The following is a 24,439-nucleotide window of genomic DNA, read 5'->3' as shown; positions in this document are numbered from 1 at the left end:
ATTGTCTCAAAGCCGAAAGCAAAGCAACAAAACACTTTTCAACCCTGATTGCTTTCTCTGAGTTTGATCTTGCCAGAATCCTGCTGCTTTTGCTTTGTATGAACCCCCATGACATGGTTATGTACTACCCTTTATTTTTCTGACACTTCCATGATTTGTACAGCCACCTCAGCTTTTCTTATATGCTTAGAATAGAAACCCAAACCAAAGGAAGGTGCTTTTAGATTCCCATAATCCCTTTCATGTCTGAATTTTTCTTGTCCTCCACCAACAGCCCTGTGCCACCTACAGCCTTCCCTCAGCCACCACCATTTCCTAAGGACCCTTGGAATCCTTCAACTATAATGACCACATTCCCATGTGTTCCCACTGACAGCTAATAGCGATCCTGAATTCTCTTCTTCTTCTCCCCACCTCCTCCGTTTGTTTTTTTTTTTTAAATTTTTTTTTATTTTTTTTTTATTTTTTATTTTTTTAACATCTCCTATAACCTCTCCCCTCTTTTCTATGTGAGCCTTTGAGAAGTGAGGGCTATGTTAATATTTGATCATTTGACTTACTGGCTAAAAACCTACAGCCCAAACAAACCTTTGGCCTGACTGGTCAAACCAACTTGAACTTCCTTTGCTGCTACTATTACTGTCTAGCTCTTGAGAGGCTACTTCCAAGGAAAGAGCTTGTTGAGGCCCAAATGATGCCCTTGGAGACTCAATTTACTCTGAAGAGGTCAAAGGAAGATGCCAATCTAACAACATTATTTATTTATTTTTTTCTGGACTGAAAAACACAGACCAAGATGATTGGGACCAAATGGAAAACATTCCTATTAATTCACAAACAAGAATTGCGCTATAAAGCAATTCATACTTACATTGAAAGCTCCCAGAAGAAACAGTGTAGGCTGTAACCCAACAGAAAATATCAATCGTAGGATTGTGGAAGCGATTAAGGCCCGAATGCCATGGGGCTTGGGCAGAGCAATGACGATTGCCAGAGAGATGAGCATGGCTGTCCACAGGAGGCCTGACCAGTGTGGCTCTAACGTTCCTGGAAAGACAAAACAGAGTTCTTTGGAATGTGTGCTTTCATGGCATGTAGGTGACAGCTGAAGGCAGGTCTGACGAGATTTTCTTCAGTCTCCTCTCTAAACTATGTTGTTCTGATTTTCACTTCAAATTCTCAAAGTTTCAAGGTTTCTAGACTTCCAAGCCATCATACATGTCCCTTCTGCCTGGAAAATTCTCGGCTCCTCCTGTGTCTCTTGGGTTAGTTGAGATATTACCAATCTTGACAAGTCATTCCTAGTCAAAAAAGAGCAGGCAAAGTGTTCTCCTCCCCATACGTCCTGGTCATTCCTGTAGGCCTGGTATGCTAGGGCAGCTTTCTATCCACCGAGCTACATTCCTGGCTCACATGCTGCTCATTTCTTTTCTTTTCTTTCTTCCTTCCTTCTTTTTTTTAAAATTTAGTTATTTTATGTGCACTGGTATTTTGCCTGCATGTATGTCTGTCTGTGTGAGGGTATCAAATTATTTGGCTCTGGATTACAGGCAGTTGTAAACTGCTATGTGGGTTCTGGGAATTGAACCCGAGTCCTCTGGAAGAGCAGTCAGCATGCTCCGAGCCCCAAATGCTGCTATTTTCTAACCATCGTTTTACTTGTCTGTCAGTTTTCGGTTTAGACTCCAAGTTTCTTGAGAAAAGTACCTGGCACAGAGGAGAGACCAGATACTTATTCAACAAATAAAAATGACCCACGGGTCATAATTTACTTCTGGGGACGGAGAGACTGGAAGCCTTTGCTTGCTTTCTATTAAAAACATGCAAAGGAAAACTACAGATTCCATGGCTGAACTTGATTTCCGCAAGGGAAGGGGAAGGCAACTTCTGGCTCTTGGGCATCATCTCCGGTTAGATTACCCCTGCAGTCAAGGAGCTTCTACCAGTTTTTGTCATCTCTTGCTATTTCAGGTTCTATTTAGAGTGTCCCACGAGATGTCTTGGTTACATAACACGAGCCAACATGGCTAAAAATACAGTTCTGTAAAACACTCATTAAAAAAAGAAAACACCCCTATTGCAAATGCTGTCACATTTTGAGTCTCCCTCGGATGTAAACAAGCAGTGCCACATGATTCAGGACACTTATGTAAAGGAGCTTTTCCTCTTTAGAATGGCCAGCCATACAGCACAGTCCAAGAAGAGGTAACTAAGCAGGTGGCTGCTCTTTTTCCAGCTCAGTTCCATCTACCAGAGGCATTTTCTCTTCAACAACTGTCCCCCTAGAGCCAGCCACTTGCCCTTTTTTCACTTTCGGTATCCTTGAGAAGGAAAAACTGGTTAACAACGGGCACAAAGAGGGCAGTTCAGATCTCCAGGATCCATGTTAATGTTGGGTGGGTGTGGCTCTCCTGTAAACCCAGTGAGTGGGAGGCGGAGACAGGGAATCCTCCAAGCAAGCTCACTGGGTAGACAAGCTGGGCTCAAGTGAGAGACCTTGCCTCAATATACAAAGTGGAGAATGATCAAGGAAGACATGCAATGTTAATCTTGGGCCCCTACACGCATACATATACACATGTGCTCACACGTGTGACCACACACACCACACACACAGAAAATTAAAAAATAAAAGAAAAAGAAATGGGCACAAAGGCACGTAAAGTTTATGCAAATTCAAAATGTGGATTCTGGGGGCATATGTACCATTTTGTGCACATTTCACAACTGTCACACATCATATTCTCTCTCCTGTTCTCATCAATTATCATTTATCTCGGCCCCTCTGTCAACCTATGGGTTGGTGCAGTATCTCTACTTTAAAGGGAATCCAGTTTTTATGTATTTTCTCCAAAGTGATAGTAGCAAATGGCCAGAAGTTACATGCCTCTAATGTTAATAGTCTTTAGCTACTATTAAAAAAAAGAATTCACTGTAAGCACAGATCGAGAATTTTGGCAGTTTATAGTTATATGACCATCATAGGATGTTCTCACCACAATCAAGACCCAGAACGTGCTTACCCTGACAAACATGAGTACCCTGACAGATTTCCTGGAGCTCTCTGCAGTTTATGTGTTGCCCCATCCCTACCCGAGGCTACCATGAGTGTGTTTTCTGTTACTATAATCTTGCGTTTCTCATAAAAATGGAGAAAGAACTGTATTAGCAGGTAGTCTTTCGTGTATGACTAATTAGTGTTTAAGAATCAGGCTGGTTACTCCTACTTCACTGTTTTTATTGCTGAGTTACTATGGATGTACCACAATTTATTTATTCACTCAATAATGAATGGATATTTGTGGTCATCCCAGTGTGGAGATATTCAGAATGATGCTACTAGAACATTCAAGTGCTAACCTTGGAGTGGAATTGACACTGTTGTTTCTTTTGGATAAAACAGGGAAGTAGACTGTTGGCTCTTATGTATAATGTCCAACTTTGGGAGACACTGCCATATTGCTTTCCAAAGAGATTGCACCCTTTTGCCTTTCATTAGCCCTTGAATGTTGACCGTCTTTTGTAGAAATATATCACTGTTGTTGTAATTGTAATTTACTGACAACTCATGATGTGGGCTATCTTTTCATGTACCTATTGGTCATTCTTAGATCTTCTTTTGTTATTTATTTGAACAAGTACCTTGCCCATTCTTTTACTAGGGCATCCTTTCTATTACAGTGTTTTATGTGTTCATATTCTGCATAAAAATCCTGATATATTCAGATATATTCTTTGGAAATATTTTCTCCCATTCTCTGACTTACCTTTCATTTTCATAAATGTTTAAAACCATTTTAAAAACAGATTACTTACTTTTCTTTATTTTCCTTCTTCCTTCCTTCCTTCCTTCCTTCCTTCCTTCCTTCCTTCCTTCCTTCCTTTTTTTTGCCAAAGGCAAGGTCACTATGTTGCTCTGGCTGGCCTAAACATTTTGGGCTTGAATTCACAGAGATCTGCCTGACTCTGCCTTCCATATGCTGGGATTAAAAAGCCCATACAAGCAAGCCTGGCCTTCAATAGATTCTTAATGTCTTAACCATAAATGTGGCTAGTACAACACTTGCACCCAAGTCCTGAAGAGGCCAATGTAAGAACTTGCTCTCTTCTCCTTATTAAATGGTACTGAAAACTAGTGCTAGACTCCAAGAGACTTGGTCTAGAAAGAAATCTTGGACGCAGCTGGAGAAATGTGAATTTGGACTATTATAGGATTTACTGTTAGTTTTGTTACATATGATAATGGCATGGTGGTTATATATATTTTAAAATATGCTTATAAGTTTTCACTGAAATATTTATGGTCAAAACAACAAAATGTCTAAACTTTTCTAAAATGTTTCAAAAATATAGCAGGGGGCTAGAGGAAACAAGTTTAGCAAAATGCTAATTGTTCAAGCTGGGCTGATGTACATGGCAGTTTGTCATGCTTTCCTTCCACTCACAGTAAGTTAAAATATTCCAATCATTAGAAAGTTGAAGGAGCCACACTCTCTTTACTTGAGCCATGGTGGCATGCTCACAGACTAAGCAGTATCTGACTCTGTACCAGTACTGTGCTTCCTATATGTGGCTTAGCAGGCTTGGGAGATAGATGCTTTTGAAAAGGAGCTTTTAAGGCCACCGCTGCCCTTGGGCTGCTAAGGTCTCATAAGCCACAGAACCACAACACTGTACAAAATAAGGTCATTATGCTCATCTAAGAGGTATATTTAGTAATCCTGTTTTTAGGATGTAAGAAATTGTGATGTAAACATACATAGAAAATTTTATTTTGGAAATGCTGGAGATCAAACACTGGCCTTGGTCATGCTTGGCAAACATCCTACTACTGAGCTGCACCTACAGAGTCTAATATACACTAATCTCACGTGAGCATTTTGGTTTATCTATTTTCTGAGCAGTATGAATGCAACCGTTTTCCTAAAAACAGTTGGTGTTTAGCACAGAAAATTCCCATGGCACGTGTTACAAATGGAAGAATTCACTCTGAAGGTGAACTGCTGTTTCCAAGGTAATGTCAGTCTCCATACCATGAAAGGGGATTTGTAGGTTGAATCAGCCTCCTTTTATTCCCAGGATCTCTGATACTGCTTTCCAGTTAATCCATTGGCATGAAGTTCTAAATCCATGACTCACAATCAGACAAGGAAACCTTGTCTCCTTCAGGCTAATGAAGGTGGTACCATACCAGAGTGCACCACCATAGAGTTGGGAGGATCTCAACCATCACCTCATTCAAGGAGTCTCAGATTTGACTGTTAAGGGTTCAGCCTTCTACAACTATTTTGTAAGAACCTTCTAGGCATGTCTGAAGCCACACCAAAGCCTCAGCATCCTGACTATGTGTCAGCATCTAGTAATATAGGGAATATCATGGAGTAACAAAAGAGGCATATACAGAGTCATATGACCAGTGGCCAACAAACCCCTGTCTAGAATTCCACAGTATGAAGGCTAATACTGAAGCATGGGGGGGGGGGAGAATGTCAACTCACTGTCCCCAGACACTGACCTGGATGCTGGTACCAACAACCAGTGAAGAAAACAGTTGGGTGAATCATTAAAATCTGTTTGAAATATCAGTTTTAGAGGGATGGAGGGCACATAAAAGCACATGCAAAGAAAAGGCTGGGTAATCTGCTGGATGAACACAGTAACTTCCCTGAGTTGGAAAGAGACCTGGGAAATCATCAATGGAGGTCTGTACTGGCTCCCTTACAGCTCTTAACTCCACCGATTAACATCTTGGTTAAGGGAGACACCTCCCCAGAGGAAAACTGTAACCCTGTGTTCCAATCAAATCTTTTCAAACATAAATACTCATGTTGCTTAATTCAGCATTTATTTAAAGAAAAAAATGCCCCTGGCCTTTTAGATCATGCTTTTGGGGAGGAGTGACCCTTTAAATGATGCCTTCAACAGAAAACAGAAAAGTTAAGTCCTTGAAAGGATATGTAGCATTACACAACATATCATCACTTTAAAGTTGTTCCTTAAATACACTTTTATTGTGCATATGCTGCTTAAATCTACAACTATAATATTCAGCTCAAATATTCTCAGTGTTTTTCTGGGTCTGACTCGGGGCTTCTTTATCCATTAAGTTTCATACAGGATGCTGGTGGCAGGTTGTTTTACTTAAAGGCAAAGTGGTATGCCAAAAAGCTCTGATGAAAAATTTAGCTAAAAACTGGACCTCCCTGGAGACTGGGATGCATGGGACTGGAAGCATGGCTCCACGCTAGAGCATTTGCCAAGCATGTATGAGGCCTTAGATTGTATCCTTAATGTGGTGAGAAGAAAGAGGATGAGAATCTCTAATAGAAGAGGAACAATTCCCCATAAGGCCAGGGCCTCTCAGACACCAGTTATCAAGCTGAGGGTCCCCCAATAGAAAAATGTTGTCCTGTTTGCCTTTTCTCATCAAAACATGTGGAGGGCTCATGCGGATGACTGGAAGGAGGTGGTGGGTGGGGGAAATCCATGAATGGTAGCAGGCAGCTCTCCACAGTCTAAACATTCAAGGAGTACTGGCCACAGTCTCAAGACCTGCCTCAGCCCTGACTTGCAAAAGGAAAAGTAGATTCCAGAGGTTTCTTATAGTCTCTAGGCTGAAAACCATTCCAGAAGTGTGGTATGGGAAAACACACAGTGGATTGATTACAAAATGTCTATGCTGTAAGATCAGCTCTCCACTAACTAGCTTGGCACACTGTCTCTCTCAACTTCTCAGACACATGCTTTCCCCATATGTAAGACATGGGGCTTTAGACAATTTCTGACAGGCTCCATAGCTTCTCTTCTTCTTCTTCTTTTTTTTTTTAAACACTATTTTAAGTTTGACTTAAAGCCAAATCTTGGTTAAAAGCTACTATTTCCTCTTATCTGGAAATGGGTAACTAGGGTCCTAAATGGCATCAATGGTTTCAGTGATAGAAGCTAGGACCCAAGTCATAGCCTTCCTGCTGTCACCAGCTGTTTCCTTGAAACTAAAGATACTGAGTCAGGCATGGTAGAGTATACCTGTGTGCTGGCTAGTTTTATGTCAATGTGACCCAAGCTAGAATCATTTGGGAAGAGGGAACCATCTCTGACTGGATGTGCAGAATTAGAATTCTCAGACTTTAGGGTATTTTTTCCCCTTCTTTTTATAAATAAGATTTTAATAATATTTTATTTTTAACCTGGAGGCCAGTGGGATTACCTAGTATTTAATTTACTTAAGAAAAGAATATCTCAACATGTAGTACAAGTCTGTGTTTCTCCCCAAAAGTTCTGTTAGCAAAATCAAAAAATAGGCTGAGCAAGCCAAGAGGAGCAAGACAGTAGGCAGCACCCTTCCATGGCCTCTGCTTCATTCGGTTCCTGCCTCCAGGTTCCTGCCCTGATTCCTTTGATGTTGGACCGTCATGTGAAAGTGCAAGCTGACATAAACCTTTCCTCTCCAAGTTGCTATGGGTCCTACTGTTTTATCCCAGCAACAGAAATCTTCACTAAGGCAGCCTGTCACCAGAAGGCTGAAGAGGAGAGGAGCATCCTGGGTTCCAGGCTAGCTTGTACTATACAGCAAGACTGCGCCTCTGAAGAATAGAGAAAGATACGGTTACCTCCCCGCACTCCTTTAAATGGGTAGAAAAATGCCACCAGCAGGTTCATTAGGACGGCCAGGTTGAAGGAGATGCTGCTCCAGAAGGACATGTTTCGGGCACACCAGTACAAGACAGGCTGGGCTGGGGAACAAACGGAGTCTGTGAGGTTGTTGATGATGACAAGTCGGAGTGCTAGAGCTTGGCAGGGCCCTTCCTCCTCCCAGACCCCCCACAAGTCCACTTTTGTTCCAGTTTGGACCACAACAGTAAGAGCGATAACTTGTTTCAAAGCTGGCACACAGTGACAATGACATCGGGTCACTGGAGAACTCACTAACAGAAGATGCATTGGGGTACAAGGAAAGAAGAGAAGGGCAAAGGCTGGGCCAGCTCAAGGTCCGGCATGCCCCAATCAGCTCCACCAGTTATGGAATCTGAGGGTTATCCAGAGTTCACACACTATGGTTCTGGTTCTCCCCAGACCTCCAGTACCAGAGGAGATGCTCAGAGAGACCCAAGAATTCAATTAGCCTTTTAGAAATGTCAGTGAGACAGAACATTCAGAGTTGGCCCAGCTGAGCCTCTGACTAAGCCTGGTACCTTTTTCTTGGCTTAAAACACTCCATTAATTCCCCAGTGCAGGACAGTTACCCCTTTCTCACCACTGAGTCATGTGCCATTTCCTCCAATGGCACAGTTGATCTCAAACCAAGGAACTGGGGACGGCAGGTGGCTGACCATGGTCAGCGGCGGAGTTCACATTTCCAAAGGCTCCAGGAGAGAAAGGGTATGTGGTAAAGCTATCACAAAGGGGCAGGGGACACTTGGCACATTGCCACCTTCTTAAGCCATTGCTTCTGATGATGATTCTACACCACAGAAGTCATAGAAGGAAGTGAAGTGGCCATGGAGGCAGCCATGGAGGGGACAGCTTCCACAAGCTAGTTCTCATTAGACATCACGCCCCCTAGAGCAAAGCACTGGGTTTGTGAGCCAGGATCTCTATCGTGAACCACCCCTACCAATGAAATCTTCACTTAACTTTAGGACAGCAGCCAATGACAAATCCAATGATCCTATAACGATGCCTGCCACGGCAGCAAGTCTCTGGAAACTTCCATCCAAAGAAAGTTATGGACCAATTAAAGAGGTCTCTGTGTAATTTACTAATTGTTGATATCATGTTGGAACTTGGTCACAGGCAATGTTTCAAAACCGTTGATTTACAGAGCTATGAGCAATCATCTAGTTTGAAATTCTTCATTTTGAAAAAATAAGAGAAACCAATGCCAGAAATTGGAGGAAGTATTGTCGAATTCATTTCCCCAAGTTAGTGATCATCTGGAGCCAGTGAAAGGGGTAAAGACAGATGGGCAATGTCACCATTCAGTAGAGCTGACTGACTCCAGTCAACTTCCAGGTAGCAATTTAATATTTCGTAAGTTAATTGCTGAAACAAAAAGAACATACTTTTTGAGCTAGGGTCTCTCATGTAGTCTAGGCTAGCCTCAACCCAGTTCTGCAGCTTAGGATGTCCTCACACTTTATTCTCTGCCTCTTCTTCACTATTGTTGTGCACCACCATGCCTAGTTTTATGTGGTGCTGAGGACCAAACCCAGAGCTTCATGCACATTATGCAAGCACTGAATAACTGAGCCACATCCTTCCTCTGCTGAAGCAAACTAGAAATGAGACTTCATCTGCTCTGCCTGGAATAGCCTGGAATAGCCATTGGCACTTCTTTGGGGACTGATGTCCACTTCTGGTATACATAAAAAAAAAAAATAGGAAAAGAACTGGAGAGATTAATGGCAGAAAGCTGATAACTGCTGAATTTGAGTGACGAGTTCAGGGAACTGACAGCATCTTTATGTATTCATCAAGAGCTCATGAGAAGTCCAGGAAGGATATAAGAAAGCTAGTAGAAATCTGTGATGGTCCATGGGAGCCAGAATTCCCCGCATGGAATATTGTACCCTTCAGTACAACTGCAATAACGGCCTTTAGGGCATACAGTGTACGAATACATCCAATTTCCCAAAGTAACATTTTTTATCTGTCATTTCGATTCCGAACAAAAAATATTCACTCTGTAGCTCAAACAGTTATTTATCCAGGGCAAGGAGATGGTTAGAGACCTACAATACCTTTACACTTCCCGTGGTACATGCAGCTATGTCCCCTCCTTCTCCAAACCTTCCCCCCACTTCCCTACCCCACATACTTTGCTTCTACATCCCAACCTGATGGTAGCTCCCTGAACACACTGTTCAGCTCCCATGCACCCCCTCCCCCCCGTTGTGATATAGACACATGCCTCCACTTTTGCTGTAACATCAAAGAAAGCTTTGATGGAACACCCTAAGGGGGTCAGCTAATTGTTGTCCCGAGCATGGCTGTATCAGTGCTGTGCTTTCTCATACGTGGAAGGTACGGCAGGTGCTGGCATGAGGTTTCACAGAGCAGATCGTAAAAACCGTGGCTTTCTGCTCACACTCACGCTTCAATCATTTACTCTAAGGAAAGCAACTGCTGTGTCGTGAGGACACGGGACTCCTGGAAAGGTCTATGTGCAGAAGAAAGGAATTCCTGATTCCAGAGCTGCTGGAGAGCAGTGAGGAGTGTACTCACCCAGTGCTCAGATGACAACAGTCCTGGATGGCATCTCAGTGGCCACCTAATGAAAGGCACTAAGCCATAACTATCCAGCTAAGCTACTCTCCAATTCTTGACCACAGGAAACTACAGGACAATGAGTAGTTGTTCTTGTAAGCCACTGTTTTGGGAATGATTAAAGCAATCAATAGACTTTCTATGGTAAGCAAAATGATGCCCAATCAAATGTCGCAAACCTGAATCTTCAGCTTGTGAATGTGATATGTTACGTGACAAAAGAGACTCACAAAGTCTTTTAAGTGAAGGAGGAGGCAGAAGACCCAGAGGGATACAGCCTGGAAAAGGCTCTCCTCGGCATCGCTGGCTTGAAGACGGAGAAAAGCTCATCACCCAGAAATACAGGCAGCTTTTAGGAGTCTTAAAGCGCTGGAGGACACACGAAACACATCCTGCCCATGCCTGGAGTTTTAACTCTGTGCGAACCTCACCAGACTTCTGCCTTCCAGATAGCACACGTACATTGCTGTAAGCACTGGGCTTGTGGCAGTGTGTTATAGCAGCAGTAGGCAATGGAACATAACCCCCCCCCCACCCTGCACCCATCTTTTAGGCTGTGTCATCCGCCCCTGCTAGATGTCACCATCATCCTCTTCTTCTTTCAGGTCTTTATTTCCCATACGTCTGTAACCTGTCATTGCTTGATTATAGCCCTGGTCGTAATCAGCTTTGTATTGTAGCCACTTAAAAATATGCATGTGCTGTCTGTCTCCTTACAGCTCGTTAGTTCCCACAGGAAGAAATATGAACACTGCTAAAACCCCACTGCATCTTGCAGTGTGTTTGCTTTTACTAAGGACTGTAATTTAGCCGGATTGATATACTTGCTGCGCAACGGCAGGAAGGTAGAATGCCAGCACCCAAGACAGCCAAAGCTATTGAAATAACCGCATCCAGGGCATGTCTTGTCACACTGGTTCCTGGTTGTTTTTTTAAAGAAACTGGGCTTTTCTGGATGACTTAAGACTCCACACAAACAGCATTTCCACCTCTAATGTGATAAGCATGAGGGACAATTCCCAGCAAGAAAGGGTCAGCATAAGCAACTTTATCTGAGCTCCTCTCTGCTCTGTCTTCTTTCTAGTTACCACAGCCCAGAATCTTCTCTCACCAGAAATGATCTTCAGATGGCAGAAAGGGATGGCCAAGAAGAACGTGTACACAGGAGTGTGTGTGTGTGTGTGTGTGTGTGTGTGTGTGTGTGTGTGTGTGTTTCAAGAATAAAGCAGGAAAGGGTTTGTGGCGAGAAATTCTTAAAGAAGATAAAACTAATTTCTACTAAAAAGGATTTATTTATCTTTATTTTAAGCATACGAGTATTTATCTTGCATGTGTGTATGTGCCTGGTACTCACAGAGGCCAGGCTGTCAATTCCTGGAACTGGAGTTACAGGGGGCTGTGAGTGGCCAGGCAGGTGCCAGGAAGTGAACTCAGCTCCTCTGCAAGAGCAGCCAGTGCTCTTAACCGCTGACCCATCTCTCCAGTCCCAGACTGATTTCTTAACACTATGAAACACTCATATCAGTAGCCAAAGAGACACTGAGGGTGAACTGGCTACTGATTTCCTATCACACAGTCACAACCTTCGTAACTTCAGCCAAAGGTAAGCCAGCCTCACAAACACGACAGAACAATCTCCCGGGCACACTTGGTAGAAGAGAAGTCAGCGACTTAGTGAAGAGAAGTGTGTTCCATTTTAACACAGCTTCTAATGAGAGCATCTCTTCCCTTCCTAAGCACTTGGAATGTTTAACTCACTTATTATTTTCCATTTTTGTCTTAGTAGATAGCTTTGAAGCCAATTAAAATTTTTTCAGATGACAAGCCTAGTTGTTCTTAAACTTCCTAAACAAACACTATTTTTCAAAAACAGAAGGGCAGTGAAATGAGAGAAGGCACTACTATGCCATGGCCATGAGCCACGTGGCCAAGGTATAGATTTATAGAAATGGGCTAATTGAAGATAGAAGAACAGTTAGCAAGAAGCCTGCCACGGCCATACAGTTTGTAAATAATATAAGCGTCTGTGTGTCTATTTTATAAGTGGGCTGTCGGATTGCTGGGGCTTGGCAGGACCCGGAGAGAAAACTCCAGCTACGACTGTCTACCGGATGGTTGAGGGTCTTCTGGAACAGTTAGTCTGCCTGCTCTCCTCCCTCACCTTGGGGCTGAGGACCCACTACTACCCTGGATTGCACAACTTTTGTGTGACTCTGGGAGTGGAGGAAATGGGGAGGAAGGTGCACAAGGCAAGCCTGGTAAGGAAAGCAGGCCTGGCTCTGCTCAGACTGGCAGGGACCAGAGATAGCACAAGTCCCGGAAACCGATCTCTGACACAGCTCTCCCCTATTCCAGCCGCACCCTGCAAAGAGCCTTCAAGATCTCAATTGGAGCTTGACTTCAGAGTTTTGAATAAAACAAAACCAAAACAAAAACCAAAAAACAAAACCTGGCTCCAACTCACACACACAAATAAAGCATGATCCTTTCAAAGTTGGTCACAACAGCTGATGCCAAGCAGGCTGCTGGTACTGAAGGATCACATTAAAACCTAATGAAAACTGGGAGCCCGAAGCCCTGAGGAGGTGGGGCGGGGGGAGCTATAAATGTGCTTTAGACGAGTAGAGTAATCTCCATCTGACTTGGCTGGGCTTTACCACGGGACCTGCTGGTGAGCAATGCTGCATCTTACTCGGCAAACAATTACAACGCCTGTAAAATGCCTGGGAGTTTTGAACCTGAGCTGCTCCATCAGACGGAAAACAGAAGAGTCTCAGGAACAGGTGTGCCTGTCTGCATTCTCAGCCCAAGGGAACCAGCCTGTGAAGGAAAGGGCCTGGCCTTTTCTGTGTCTAGTTAAGTTTCCACAGGGAAACACCCAAACAGGCACTCCAAGTCATCCATGAAGCTCCCTGGGCCCATCAAATCAAATGCTGCACGAACACAGCCCATTTAGAGCCTTTAGATCAGGCCCATACACTGAAATACCAAAATTGTCTGTATTCAGATGGGAACATCACCAACCACCCCTGAATGGCTTCTACCCAGGCCAAGCGTGAGCCCCAGAGCTGCAGGTTTCTAGAGCATGTCCAGGTACTATAGCTCACCTCGAAGTTTCTTCTGCCAGTTCATTTCATTGAAGAGGTCCTCGGAGCGCAGGAAGAAGTCATTGATCTTGCTGCCTTGCTCATCCCGCTCTGTGGTGTAATATATTCGCAGTTTGGATTCCTTAGTCAGGAATTCACAGATGCTGGGCACGGGGAAGACAATCTGTTCCATTGTTCGGTCCAGTCTGACAATCTAGGGTTAAAATATGTGGAGGGTAAGCAGTTATTCCCAGAGCTTTTTACCAAGACTCTTTTGCTTTGCTATTGGCAGTGAATTCAGGGTTCGAGGCTCAGGATAATGTGAATCTGTCTGATTTGAAAGCCCTGGTTGGGATGTCTGTCTGTCTGTCTGTCTGTCTGTCTGTCTCTCTCTCTCTCTCTCTCTGTGTGTGTGTGCTTTCCTGCATGCACATACCAGACATAAAAGTTTTGTTAAGTCCGTAAGAATTTGTCTAACCTCATACTCCACTCATTTAAATACTATTGACTTTCCTCTTATAATCTTAATACTTCTCCACTTTAAAATACTGGTTTTAATTTTGTGACTGTAACGTGGAATATTTATCTTTTTTTTTTTTAAATCACTAGAATCATAAAACTGTAATAGTTACACTCTGCACACTCCCAAGGCACTTTAAAATGATTCTGTTTTGAGACTGTAGATGAACAATGTACAACCTTGACTAGACACTGCCCAAGTGTCTGTCTGGACAAACAACTGATAAGCTTAAAGATAACCAGCACAATTTCACAAGCTAACCAGTTCAGCCTGGTTAAAACACCCAGTAGCAACTGACATTGACACTGTATGGCATAAAAATTAGTTGATGAAAATGAACAGATGGGAACTCCATTCTTCCTTTTCCTTTAAATATGATCAGTGTTCATCTGGAAAAATTTATCCTGTGTTTTGTTAGGACATTCTGCTGAGGCTGGTACTATACAATGGAACTTTTTACAGTGATCGGGCTGTTCTTCATGTGTCCAAGAGGACAGCCACTAGTCACAGAGGCCACTGAGTACTAGGCACATATAGTTCCTGAAAATTAGCAACAGAATAATTATTTGCAACTAATTTTGATTTAATAGGCATGCTTGATGGTTAGCATACTAGATAAAGCAATGTTGGGTCATAGTATAAGCCTCAACTCACTATCTTTTCTCAGCTAGCAAAACCTGGGTTATCCCTACACAGGGAGTTTTAGAACAGACCTTTGCTTTTATACCACATTTGTAACGACCTCCTACATCTTGTCATAATGTCCAGAATGTGTGATACGTGAACCAATATGCCCACTGTGTCTGGGAGGATATCAGTGTTCCTTAAACTGGCTTCGGGGGGCTCCAGGGGTGGATGCCTGCAGGTTTCCGCCATTCTCTTCCTCGTTGGGCCTCATCTCCAGAGCAGTCCGGTTCCAATTAGTCACAGTTTCAAGGATAGAGTTCTAAAGGGCCATGGGCTGCAGTACACCAGAGACATGGCCTCGTGGCCTTCTTTTATTCTTCCCCAGAGACTGAGGTCAGGTGAAGCCCAGGCTGACGCCCTTGACAGAAGAGCTTGCTCCTTCTCTCAATACCTTTGTTCCCTGATGGGGCAAGAGAGGTGACTCAGGCCCAGTTGTGGTGGGAAACTTCTGGAGGTCAGGCCGGTCTCTCACAGCTCTGACTCAGTAAGAACACAGCAACAGCGCCTCCTGAGTCTAGGTGGAGCTTAGGTTTGGGGGGCTTTGGAATTATTCTGTTGTCAGAATGGTTTTTGGTTCAAAGCAACCTGGTTGGACTGGAAGTATAGTCTGTAGCAGCACCTAGAACCTGCCAGGGACATAGGCTCAAGGACCTGTTCCAAACACGTGCTAGGAAGTGGCCATCCGCTTCACAGAGACAACATCAGGAGGCAAAGGAGAGCAGAGGAAGACCTCTGGCTAGAATTCCATTCTATGGCTGAATCGTGAAGGCTCCAGAGTCTGCTTGTCCAGCCCCAAGCAGCTATATGACACAGTACCCCAGATCTGCATACATAACCCTCGATGGAATCAAAGGGAGGGTCCTGGCCAGCTGAGGCAGGATTTGGAGGCTAGTCACAGTTTTACAATTTTCATTGTTTAAGCAGATTTAGCAGTGGACTCAGGAAACAGAACAGCATTCCTTCTCTACCGCTAGTAGTAAGAGAATTCATCAGACTCCAGGCTTCTCCCAACTGGACCTAAGAGTTGGACGACACCTCCAGATTCTATTCATCTTTAACATTCTGTACTGCCAAGCGTGTCTCCTAAATGCAGAGGACAAAGCTGGCCAAGCTTCTGGCCACGATCAACAAAGGAGGACTATGTGGTCACATACATTCAGCATGGCTGCTGAGTTGGTCCGTGAAGCATTTCATGGGGACGGCCTGGAGAGCTGAGACAGCAGGTAAGAACAGACTCCGAGCAGTCACGTTCTGAACGTGTTGTTCTGTCCAACGAGTCTCTTAGATCTTCCAAATCTCTCTTTGGATACTGATACTAAATTCATTAGCAAAACAAGGTACAACATGCTGACTACCTAGATCCTGGAGCCAGACATGTTTCCTTTCAGATGCTAAGAGTCAATGCAGGTGATCTGAAGTGCACCCCATACTCAGGAGTCATACAGCCTGGACTAAAACTCCAGCAGAGACACTGACAACTGGGAAGGGTGCATCCTCACGGAGCCTTACGGAAGAGCTCCTCCATTTGCTACAGATGTGATGCCACACACTTCAGAAGGTCAGTCAGAGTTTTGTCCTGTGTAAAATGCATGGTGGATGGTGGAGCTCCATGGGTGAAATGCTAGCCGTTCCAATGCTCTCTGGATAAAGTGTAGACTTCTTCCCAGGAGTGTGTAAGCTTCAGATGCTCTGGATTGCCTCCTCTCCTGATCTTGCGCCATTCTCCTCTTGACTCACTGATTTCCAGCCACACACGCCTTCTTCAGCTGCACCCCTTACCTGCGGTCTTCCTTGTGGAGATCAGAAAAACTCCTCCCTCTGGGCACTGCCCATTTCAGCCCTGTGTTCTTGCACCCTATTTATTTGGATGCTATTTCTTCAGAACAGACCTCCTGGGTCACTCTAATCTACAGCAGGTCCCTCTGCTAGACTTTCGGTGTATAAATGTTCACATGTGCAGGTGTGTGCTGATAAATATATGCCAGAGTCAACTTGAGTATCATTTATCAGATACTTCCCCCCCTGTCCATTCCCCCTCTTTTTTTGGAGGCAGGGTCTCTTATTGACCAATAGTTCTTCAAGTAGGCCAAGAAAGCCCAGTCACTTGCCTAACTCTGTCTTCCCAGCACTGGGATTAGAGTGCATGATACTACACCTGAATTTTTTATGTGGGTTCTGGAAGGTGAAGTGGGTCCTTGCACTTGCATGACAAATGCTTTAGCAACTGAACTATCTCCTTAGCCCTACCCACTTGTTTTAGGTGCTGGCTAGAATTTGTAATTAAATCCACATGGATCTGATTAGTGTGTGTCTCCCCCATCTGGACCCTAAGCAGTAATCATGATATTTTTGGCCACCCCTGGACATCGAGTACCTAATAGAGGAACCTAGTAACCAGGAAGCACTCCCAACATTTTTATTGCTGAGAGCAGAGAGAACATGCCAACCCTGATACAGGGTACCATCCACTCAAGGTCCAGGCTTGTTGCCTGAGCTCTCCCTGTTCAGGCCTTGACTGTGTTTTTGGTTTTACCTCAATTTGTGCCGTGTGCTTTGCATAGAACTCTAAAGCTTCATCACCATCCACCTGTCCTCCAGGTTTCAGCATGGTTTGAAGTTCTTTGTTATGCCGAGCCAACTAGAACACAGGCAAAGAGAAATTTGGGGTCAAGGATTCAAAGAGCTACTTTTAAACTCGAGGTTTATTTCTTTGAGGCAGGGTCTCAAGTATCTCAGGCTGACCTTGAGCATGCAACGTAGCTGAGGATGACCTTAAGCATTTGATTTTCCTGCCCTTCTCTCCTAAGTTCTGGCTTTACTGGTGAACACCACCACAACCAGGCCTCTGTACATTCCAGGCAAGCATCCTACCAACTGAGCTATACCCACAGCCTTTCTGACTCTGAGTTAAAAATGCAAAATGACCAGCAGTCAGCCAAAGGCCACAGTACTGAGAGGCTTACTCCCTTCTGCTCAGCTCTGCTCTGCAAAGAGGCTATTTTGGGAGTCTGGCATAAAAGAATGGACTGCTCATGCCCATGCAGGGTCCCCCTTTTCTCTGATTTCTTAAACCAGGCAGGAGGGACATGAGGTTTTCTGTGCACCCCATTAAGCCTCCACTCTGGGACTATTCAGATGCTTTTGGATACTAGATGCTGAGTATGGGGGTGATGTGGGACAGGGGAGCGTTTAAAATTCTGCAGTAGATATGCAGGGGCAGGGACCCGGCAGCTGCAGTCCTCTTGCCTTCATTGTGTCATACCCAGGTACTGTATTTAAAGTTTAAAAGGGGCTAAGAATGGGACATGTCAGCCTCCAGCTGGGCTACAGCTTGTCCATCCCCACCCAAAAGCTGAAGGCACACCAGTATACCCAAAGAAGAAGTAACTTCAAAAACCAAGCCACTTGGGAAGAGATTATGAAATCTGGCATTCTGGTGTCAAGGCAGAAAGTATTGCCCAGAAAGACAAACAAAAGGAAACTCTAGGGACAGGTTCCCACAGATCCCCAAATGTGATAGGCAAGGAGGCTTAAGTTTATTTCTTCACGTTGTTAAGAGGGATTCATTAGTATTTATAAAATGCCTAGGACTCCTTTTCAATGGCTCCAGACAAAGTACCCAGTGTTACTGCTCCAGGGGAGATGCACGTACAGAGCATGGGGATTTCCAAGTCCCTGACCTACCACACTGGAAAATGGCAGCGTCCTGGAAGTCAGCCCCTCGAGGCAGGTGGCCAAACACACCTGCGAGCCATATTCACATGGGTACAAACAGTGCTAGGAGAAAGCTTTCCAGGAAGAGCCAGTCCCCCCCCCCCCCGGGGTGGGGCAACTTAGAATGCTGATGGTGTCTAGAAAAGCAAGAGAGGGAGGGCTGTACCTGGTGAGCGAGTATGTAGATGTTGTGGCCCACATTCCTGGGGGAGGCAGCTCCATCCTCACCATTTTCCCCATCCTCAAATTCACTTCACCTTGCATGTAGGCTTTCTTGATCACCTCCACCTTTGAGAAGGGACAAGGGAAGACATTTCCTGACTCAGGGGTGACCCATGCAGGACTGGCATTTATAGCACTTAGCAGTCCCTACTCATGGAGCAGACACTGCTCACCAAGGACTGTATCTCAGCCTCTCAGGCTTGGATACGGCCCCTGACTCCTCAGTGATAATGATGCTGGCAGTGAGTATCAGTCAGCCTTCACCGACAAGAGAAGTTCACTCACTCCACTTGGACCAACCAACATTCAGTGGCTGGTTCATATCCTTCTGCTTTAGAAGCTGACGGAAGTTATAAAAACACCTTGACGGTGTGTGTGTGTGTGTGTGTGTGTGTGTGTGTGTGATATGGTTCACTCGCTAAAAGGGTTTTGCCATGCAAGCCTGAAGACCTGAGTCTGAATCCTGGAACCCACAGTGGAAAAAGAGACCCTCTACAGTGTAACTTTTAGGTAAGTAGTAAAATTACTTTCTAAGTCCAAGTCTCCCAGACCCTACCCCATGGGAAGGTAACTTCATGAACCAGCATCACCCCTGAAAACCTGTGCTCTGTCAAACACTGTGTTCAGTGTGCTAATGTCTGTTAAAGTACAATGCTCACAAACATTTTATGAGGTCTCAGAAACTTCCACTCCTTTACAGAGGTGGAAATAAAGAGATAAAAGAACATTGCTAAGGTCATGGTTAATGAGCTAGGATTTGAACTTGGCCACTACCCTTCACAGCTGCCTGCCTGACTCTAGGACTCCTCATAACCTAGTAGTATACTTAGAGCATTTTACTACCTGTTGACTGTTCTCACTCACTGTGGTTCCCAGGGTGCAGGGGCTGGAGCTGCTTACATCTGAAGCTATCCCTTGGCAATCAGCACCATACACAGAGGTGGCCCTGCCAAGCTTCCCTAAGTAAACGTATCGTTCAGAATTTATTAATTCAAACACTAAGAATAAATATGGTCAGTTATACTAAGAATTAGTCATTTCCTTGATGATTCAGAAGGTATGTCAGCCTGGGGGTATCTTCTTCATTGCCACTAGCCATTATTGGGGACTTTCTTATTATCCAAGGTGAAGCCTGCAGAGAGCCACATCTTCTGTCCTGACAGTGGGTCAGCTGCTAGATGTCACTTTGGAGATGAGACCTCGCTCCCTGAGTTTGTTTTCCCAGCAGTTCTAAAACCAAACCCAGCTTGTTACATATGTTAAGGTCACGGACAGGTGCATGCACACATATGCATGCAATCATGTGCACACACGGATGTGTTCTGGATATCCAAACATTCTTTCTATTTGTCTTCTTAGAACCCTGTTTACTCTAAGAAGATTTGACCCTTTCTATGATCCAGAATAATGTTCTCTAACCACAAGGGGGAAACCCAGGAGTTGGTAGCAGCCATAGCAAGGGGTTGTAGCATTTCCTCTACTGGAGACAGTCTTGAAGAGCCAGGGCACATTCTTGGTTCCTAACAGCGGAATGGGTTCTATACAAAGGCCACACGGACTATACTAAATAATGACGACCCTTAGCTACCCAGTTACCCCAGTTACATAAGCTGTTATGTAAACTTGCAGAGACTCCTGTCTCTCCTGAGAACTCATTGCTGACCTCAGGGATCAAAGAGCCAGGCTGCTGTGAACTTTTATTTGAAGGAATACATAAAGGGACTTTGGTCTGGTCTCTAGTGCACATTCAGGTCACTGGGAGGCAGAAATGTTTTAATGCCCTCATTTAAATCTGTCAGTTACAGTTTATTTGCATGGGGCACAGTCCAAACAGACTCAACTCGTATCACCCATCCTTGAAGACAGCTCCTTTCAGAGTTCGCAACACCAACTCCCAACATGGACGTCACAACCCATCACAAACATTGCTCTTTGAAAATAAACCAGGTCATGTTTTAAGAAAACAAAAAACTAACATCAACATTGAAAATAGATTCTTCTGTTGTTTAGATTACTGGCACCAAGGACAGATGTGAACTTGTAAGTCCTAAAAAGATGTGGCAGGGGGCTATGTGTGGTGGCACTCACCTGTAATCCCACTGTGTGAAGTAAAGTGATTGTGAGATTAAGGCCAGCTGGGTTAAAGCAAGTCATCATTTCAAACACCCAAGGCTGTCAGGGAAAGGTGGTGCATAACCCATGACCCCAATACTTGGGAGGTGATGGTAGAGGACCCAGAGTTCAGGGACAGCCTCAGCTATACCGTCAGTAAGTTTGAGGCCAGCCTGAACTACATGGGACTGTGTCTCAACCTCCTACTCAAAAACAAGAGCTGGTATGTACTCAATGGTAGACACTGCCATTCACTAATAATGAACAAAGAGAAGAAAATGGCTCTCAACTCATAAAGGACTACATGCTGGGTACTGTGCTAAAGGTGTTGATGTGACTCGTGTTGTAGACTTGAAAATAGCCCTTCAATGTAAGTCATCTACCTTCTCTTCTATAGGTCAGGACATTGCAGCTCAGAGAGCTCAAAGAGCTACCTGAGGTGACACAGTCAAAGCACTGAGCCATGGCCACGAACCCAGACTCACCCACTGCACACTGTTCTCCGTGAGGGAGCAAAGCGGGAGGGGGGAGCCTTCTATATGGTCTGTGCTGACAGGACAAGGCGAGGCACCCCATGTACATTGGCATACTTCTCTACCCAGCCACAGGCCGGGATTAAATGATCCTTGATACTTTTGATTTGGGGAATGTTTTTCAGGAGCTCAAAGAAGCAGGTCCTTCATTCTGTCTCAATTTTTTGCTCTAACGTTCTTTGATGCCACTGGCAGGTGATCAGTCACAACTCACCAGCTCCTTGGGCCTCATGTTGTACAGAATCCTCTCTGCGTTTTCACTATCGTGTCTGCTTTCCATGATGGCCAGGAGTAGCTTCGAAGCATTGTTCTAGATGGAGAGAAGCAGGGAAAGAAATATGGAGGAGCTGCCTGGGCAGCCGCCTGGACATGTGTGTGTAGCTGCTGACACGAGTGTGCATCTTGGCTGACAGACAGATCCATCCCATGGCTGAGTACATTCCGGAGTATCTTCAACAGGCAGAGGGTGTGCTCCTTGGGACCTTAGGAGCGTGTGGAGAGTCTGACTTGGGTCTAAGAGGCCTGTATTTGTTAGGACATGCATTTTCATTTTGGAAACTTTGACAACCTCTGGAACCCCAGAACAGGGGTGAGATTGGGCAGAAGTGCACTAAAGACACTCCCCTCAGGAATGGACTGTCAGCTAGTAAATCCCACAACAGTTCTAGTAGAAATAGACATTTTACACATGGGTGTTGGTGGTGTGGTCTTCGCTCTGTATCCACAGGGGACCCCACAGTCTCCAGAATCTCAGATGCTCAAGCCTCATATAAAATGGAATAGCATTTACATATAATCTATGTATCTTTTTTTTTTGTCTACTTCATCTATATATTATATGTAAGACCTGATATGGTGTAAGTGCTGTGTCAACATTCACACTACATTATTTGGGGAGTAAGAAAAATGTAAAAGATATATACATGTTTAGTACAATTTTTTTCCCCTTAAATATTTTGTTATTGGATATTGTGGGCCAGAGATGACAGGCAATAAACGTAATTTCTCCCTGTCTTAAAATCCATCAGCTTTCATATCTCCTAATATCGTGAGTACATGTGCTATTAGTAAAAGTGGCCCAGAGGAACACTTCCCATCCGCCAAGACATAATTTTCCCATTACATTAACAATGTCCACGTGTCCATACCTGGCATTTCTTGACTTAATCTCATTTGAGGCCCCAGGTCTTCAATTTACATATTCCCTTGTATATGGGTCTCAAAAGTTTGTGTTTTCCTTCTGGGACTGGAAATATAGACATTCTTCCTCCCCAGCTTGGGTCACAGAAATTCATTCAGTCCAGTGGCTGAGCTTTCACCTATTTCTATCATAATCCCCAGACTGCTGAATTCATTGAAAAAGGCACTGAAATGCCAACCAGGAACACATGGACGTCTCAGTCTATTTCAGACGTTCATCGTGTACTTTCTGATAAATGGTAGCCATACGAGAGCTTGAATGATATTCAAGTCAAGCATAAAGTATTTATCAGAAGGAAAAAACAGTGTTAAAAAATTCCATTTAAACCATATGCTCAAATCAACCATGATTTGGACTCTCAGTTCTAAATACTAAAGGAAAAATAAAATTAACCATGCAGCTTCTGGGGAGTGTGTTAGTATCTTCCTAAAGGCCTTGCTTTCATCTGTTGCCCTGCATGCAGTAAACGCAGATGAGCTTCTCAGCTGACCTCTGTAGTTCAAGACTATTTCACAGTCATGAGAGGGCACTTACTCTGGCCTGTGGGTAGGAGAGAACATGGATCTCAACACGCCCTAACATGGGACCGCAGAAGAGGAAGCATGCTCAGAGCTGCTAACACAGCATCCCAAACAGCATCACACAACAGGGTGGGCTGCAAGTTCAGTTCTCAGAACTGGGTATTTGAGTCTTTGACAACCTCTGGAAACCCCAAACAGGGGCAAGAGATTGGGGACTGGCTCATAGACCCCCAGGAATGGTCTGTCAATTAGTAAACCCCACAGAGCAAGCACCTTGAAGTCACTATTTAACTCCAGGACTATTTTTATAGGGCATTAAATGTTAGGGCTACTTCAGGGTTGGCAGCTACAGTCTGCATTAATAACAATTCAAAGAACTTATAGAGGATTGTACAGGCACATTCTTATTTTAAGACAACATTATCAGCTGCCTAGTCAATGGCAGAACAGAAAAAGGTGTCTCCTGACAAAGTAAAAAGTGATTCTGGTGACATCGGAAGGGCTTAGTTGTACTATTCTTCAGCTGTTCCCTTCCCCCCAAAGCAGCAAGATCAGAAACTACAGAGGAATGGTGTTTCTCTTCTCCCTCCCAACCCGCACTGGATGTCAGATTTCAGGCTTTTCCTTCTTGGATGCTTTTTGAGTTTCTCAGTTCTGGTGACAGCACTGCATCCCCCAGGTGACCTGACTGAAAAACTGGTCCCCTCTCCCCAGGCCCTTCTCTGGAAAGAGTGAAGTTCTGCATTTTAGGTCAGAACGTGCAATGTGGGTCATCTGTTCAGTTAAGCAGAACTGTCTTTGGTATTTCGTTTCACAACACCGACTGGGTCACATGCCAGGCAAAGCATAAACTGACTCTTCCCAAAGGCCGCCACCTCTGGCTCTCAGTCTCCACTTGCCTTCAGTTCTAACACAAGGTCCATCCGCTTCTTTCCCAGAGGGTTGATGTCATTGAGGATGAGGGCTGTGATGATATCGATGCCATTGGACTCGTGGGTGGCGATGCAGTTCTGGGTAAACAGACAGACATACACAGGCATTTACACAAACGCTGGCCATAAATCAGACGGCAAAGGGCAACAGGCTAAACTGCTATTTCAACACAATGCTCACCACTCCCATAATGTCATCTGGGGAGAGTGCAATTTTCCGTGAGAAAGTGGTAAAAATAAAAGACAGATGAAGATCTCTAGTTTCAGAATTAACAGTAAACAGTAGGAAAGTCCCCATACACCCTAACTGATAAATTGGCTGAGTCTAATCCAAATAGCGCCGTACAATAATCGGCTTTGTTCTTATAGGAAAATATGGTGTGTGACTGATACCAGGATCTGAGCCCCTTTCCCCTTTAAAACTGTGTTCCGCTCTCTCTCTGTCACTCATCTTGTGAATCTGGTACTTCTGCTTAAGGCTTAAGCTTGGAGAGCAAGCTTCTGCTCAGTGTGCGTGGTGTCAAAATGGACCAGCTTTCCTCAAGTAGGATCCCTGACTGCAGATCAAACTACCCTAGTCTGTTCCTTTCAATCGGCCTTGGTGTGCAGGAAAGTAAACTTGAGGTCTTACATCCATAGCTCCAG

The 24,439-nt window shown here is 44.4% G+C and overlaps 1 protein-coding gene across 1 annotated transcript in view; it reads right to left on the bottom strand.

The window, feature by feature from the left end:
* Positions 1 to 18,524, bottom strand: part of LOC114689564 (inositol 1,4,5-trisphosphate receptor type 1-like) — a 62,844-nt gene extending 44,320 nt beyond the window's left edge. Inside the window, 5 exon segments of the mRNA XM_028863860.2 lie at positions 872 to 1,047; positions 7,611 to 7,733; positions 13,374 to 13,566; positions 17,093 to 17,197; positions 18,440 to 18,524. Of these exon segments, the coding sequence (XP_028719693.1) occupies positions 872 to 1,047; positions 7,611 to 7,733; positions 13,374 to 13,566; positions 17,093 to 17,167 (567 nt within the window). The 5' untranslated portion in view covers positions 17,168 to 17,197; positions 18,440 to 18,524.
* Between the last annotated feature and the right edge of the window lie 5,915 nt (positions 18,525 to 24,439).

This window comes from Peromyscus leucopus, unplaced genomic scaffold, assembly GCF_004664715.2.
Source record: "Peromyscus leucopus breed LL Stock unplaced genomic scaffold, UCI_PerLeu_2.1 scaffold_132, whole genome shotgun sequence".
Lineage (NCBI taxonomy): Eukaryota > Metazoa > Chordata > Mammalia > Rodentia > Cricetidae > Peromyscus > Peromyscus leucopus.
Note: the sequence above shows the minus strand (reverse complement) of the source record. Positions and strands in the feature narration are given on the sequence as shown.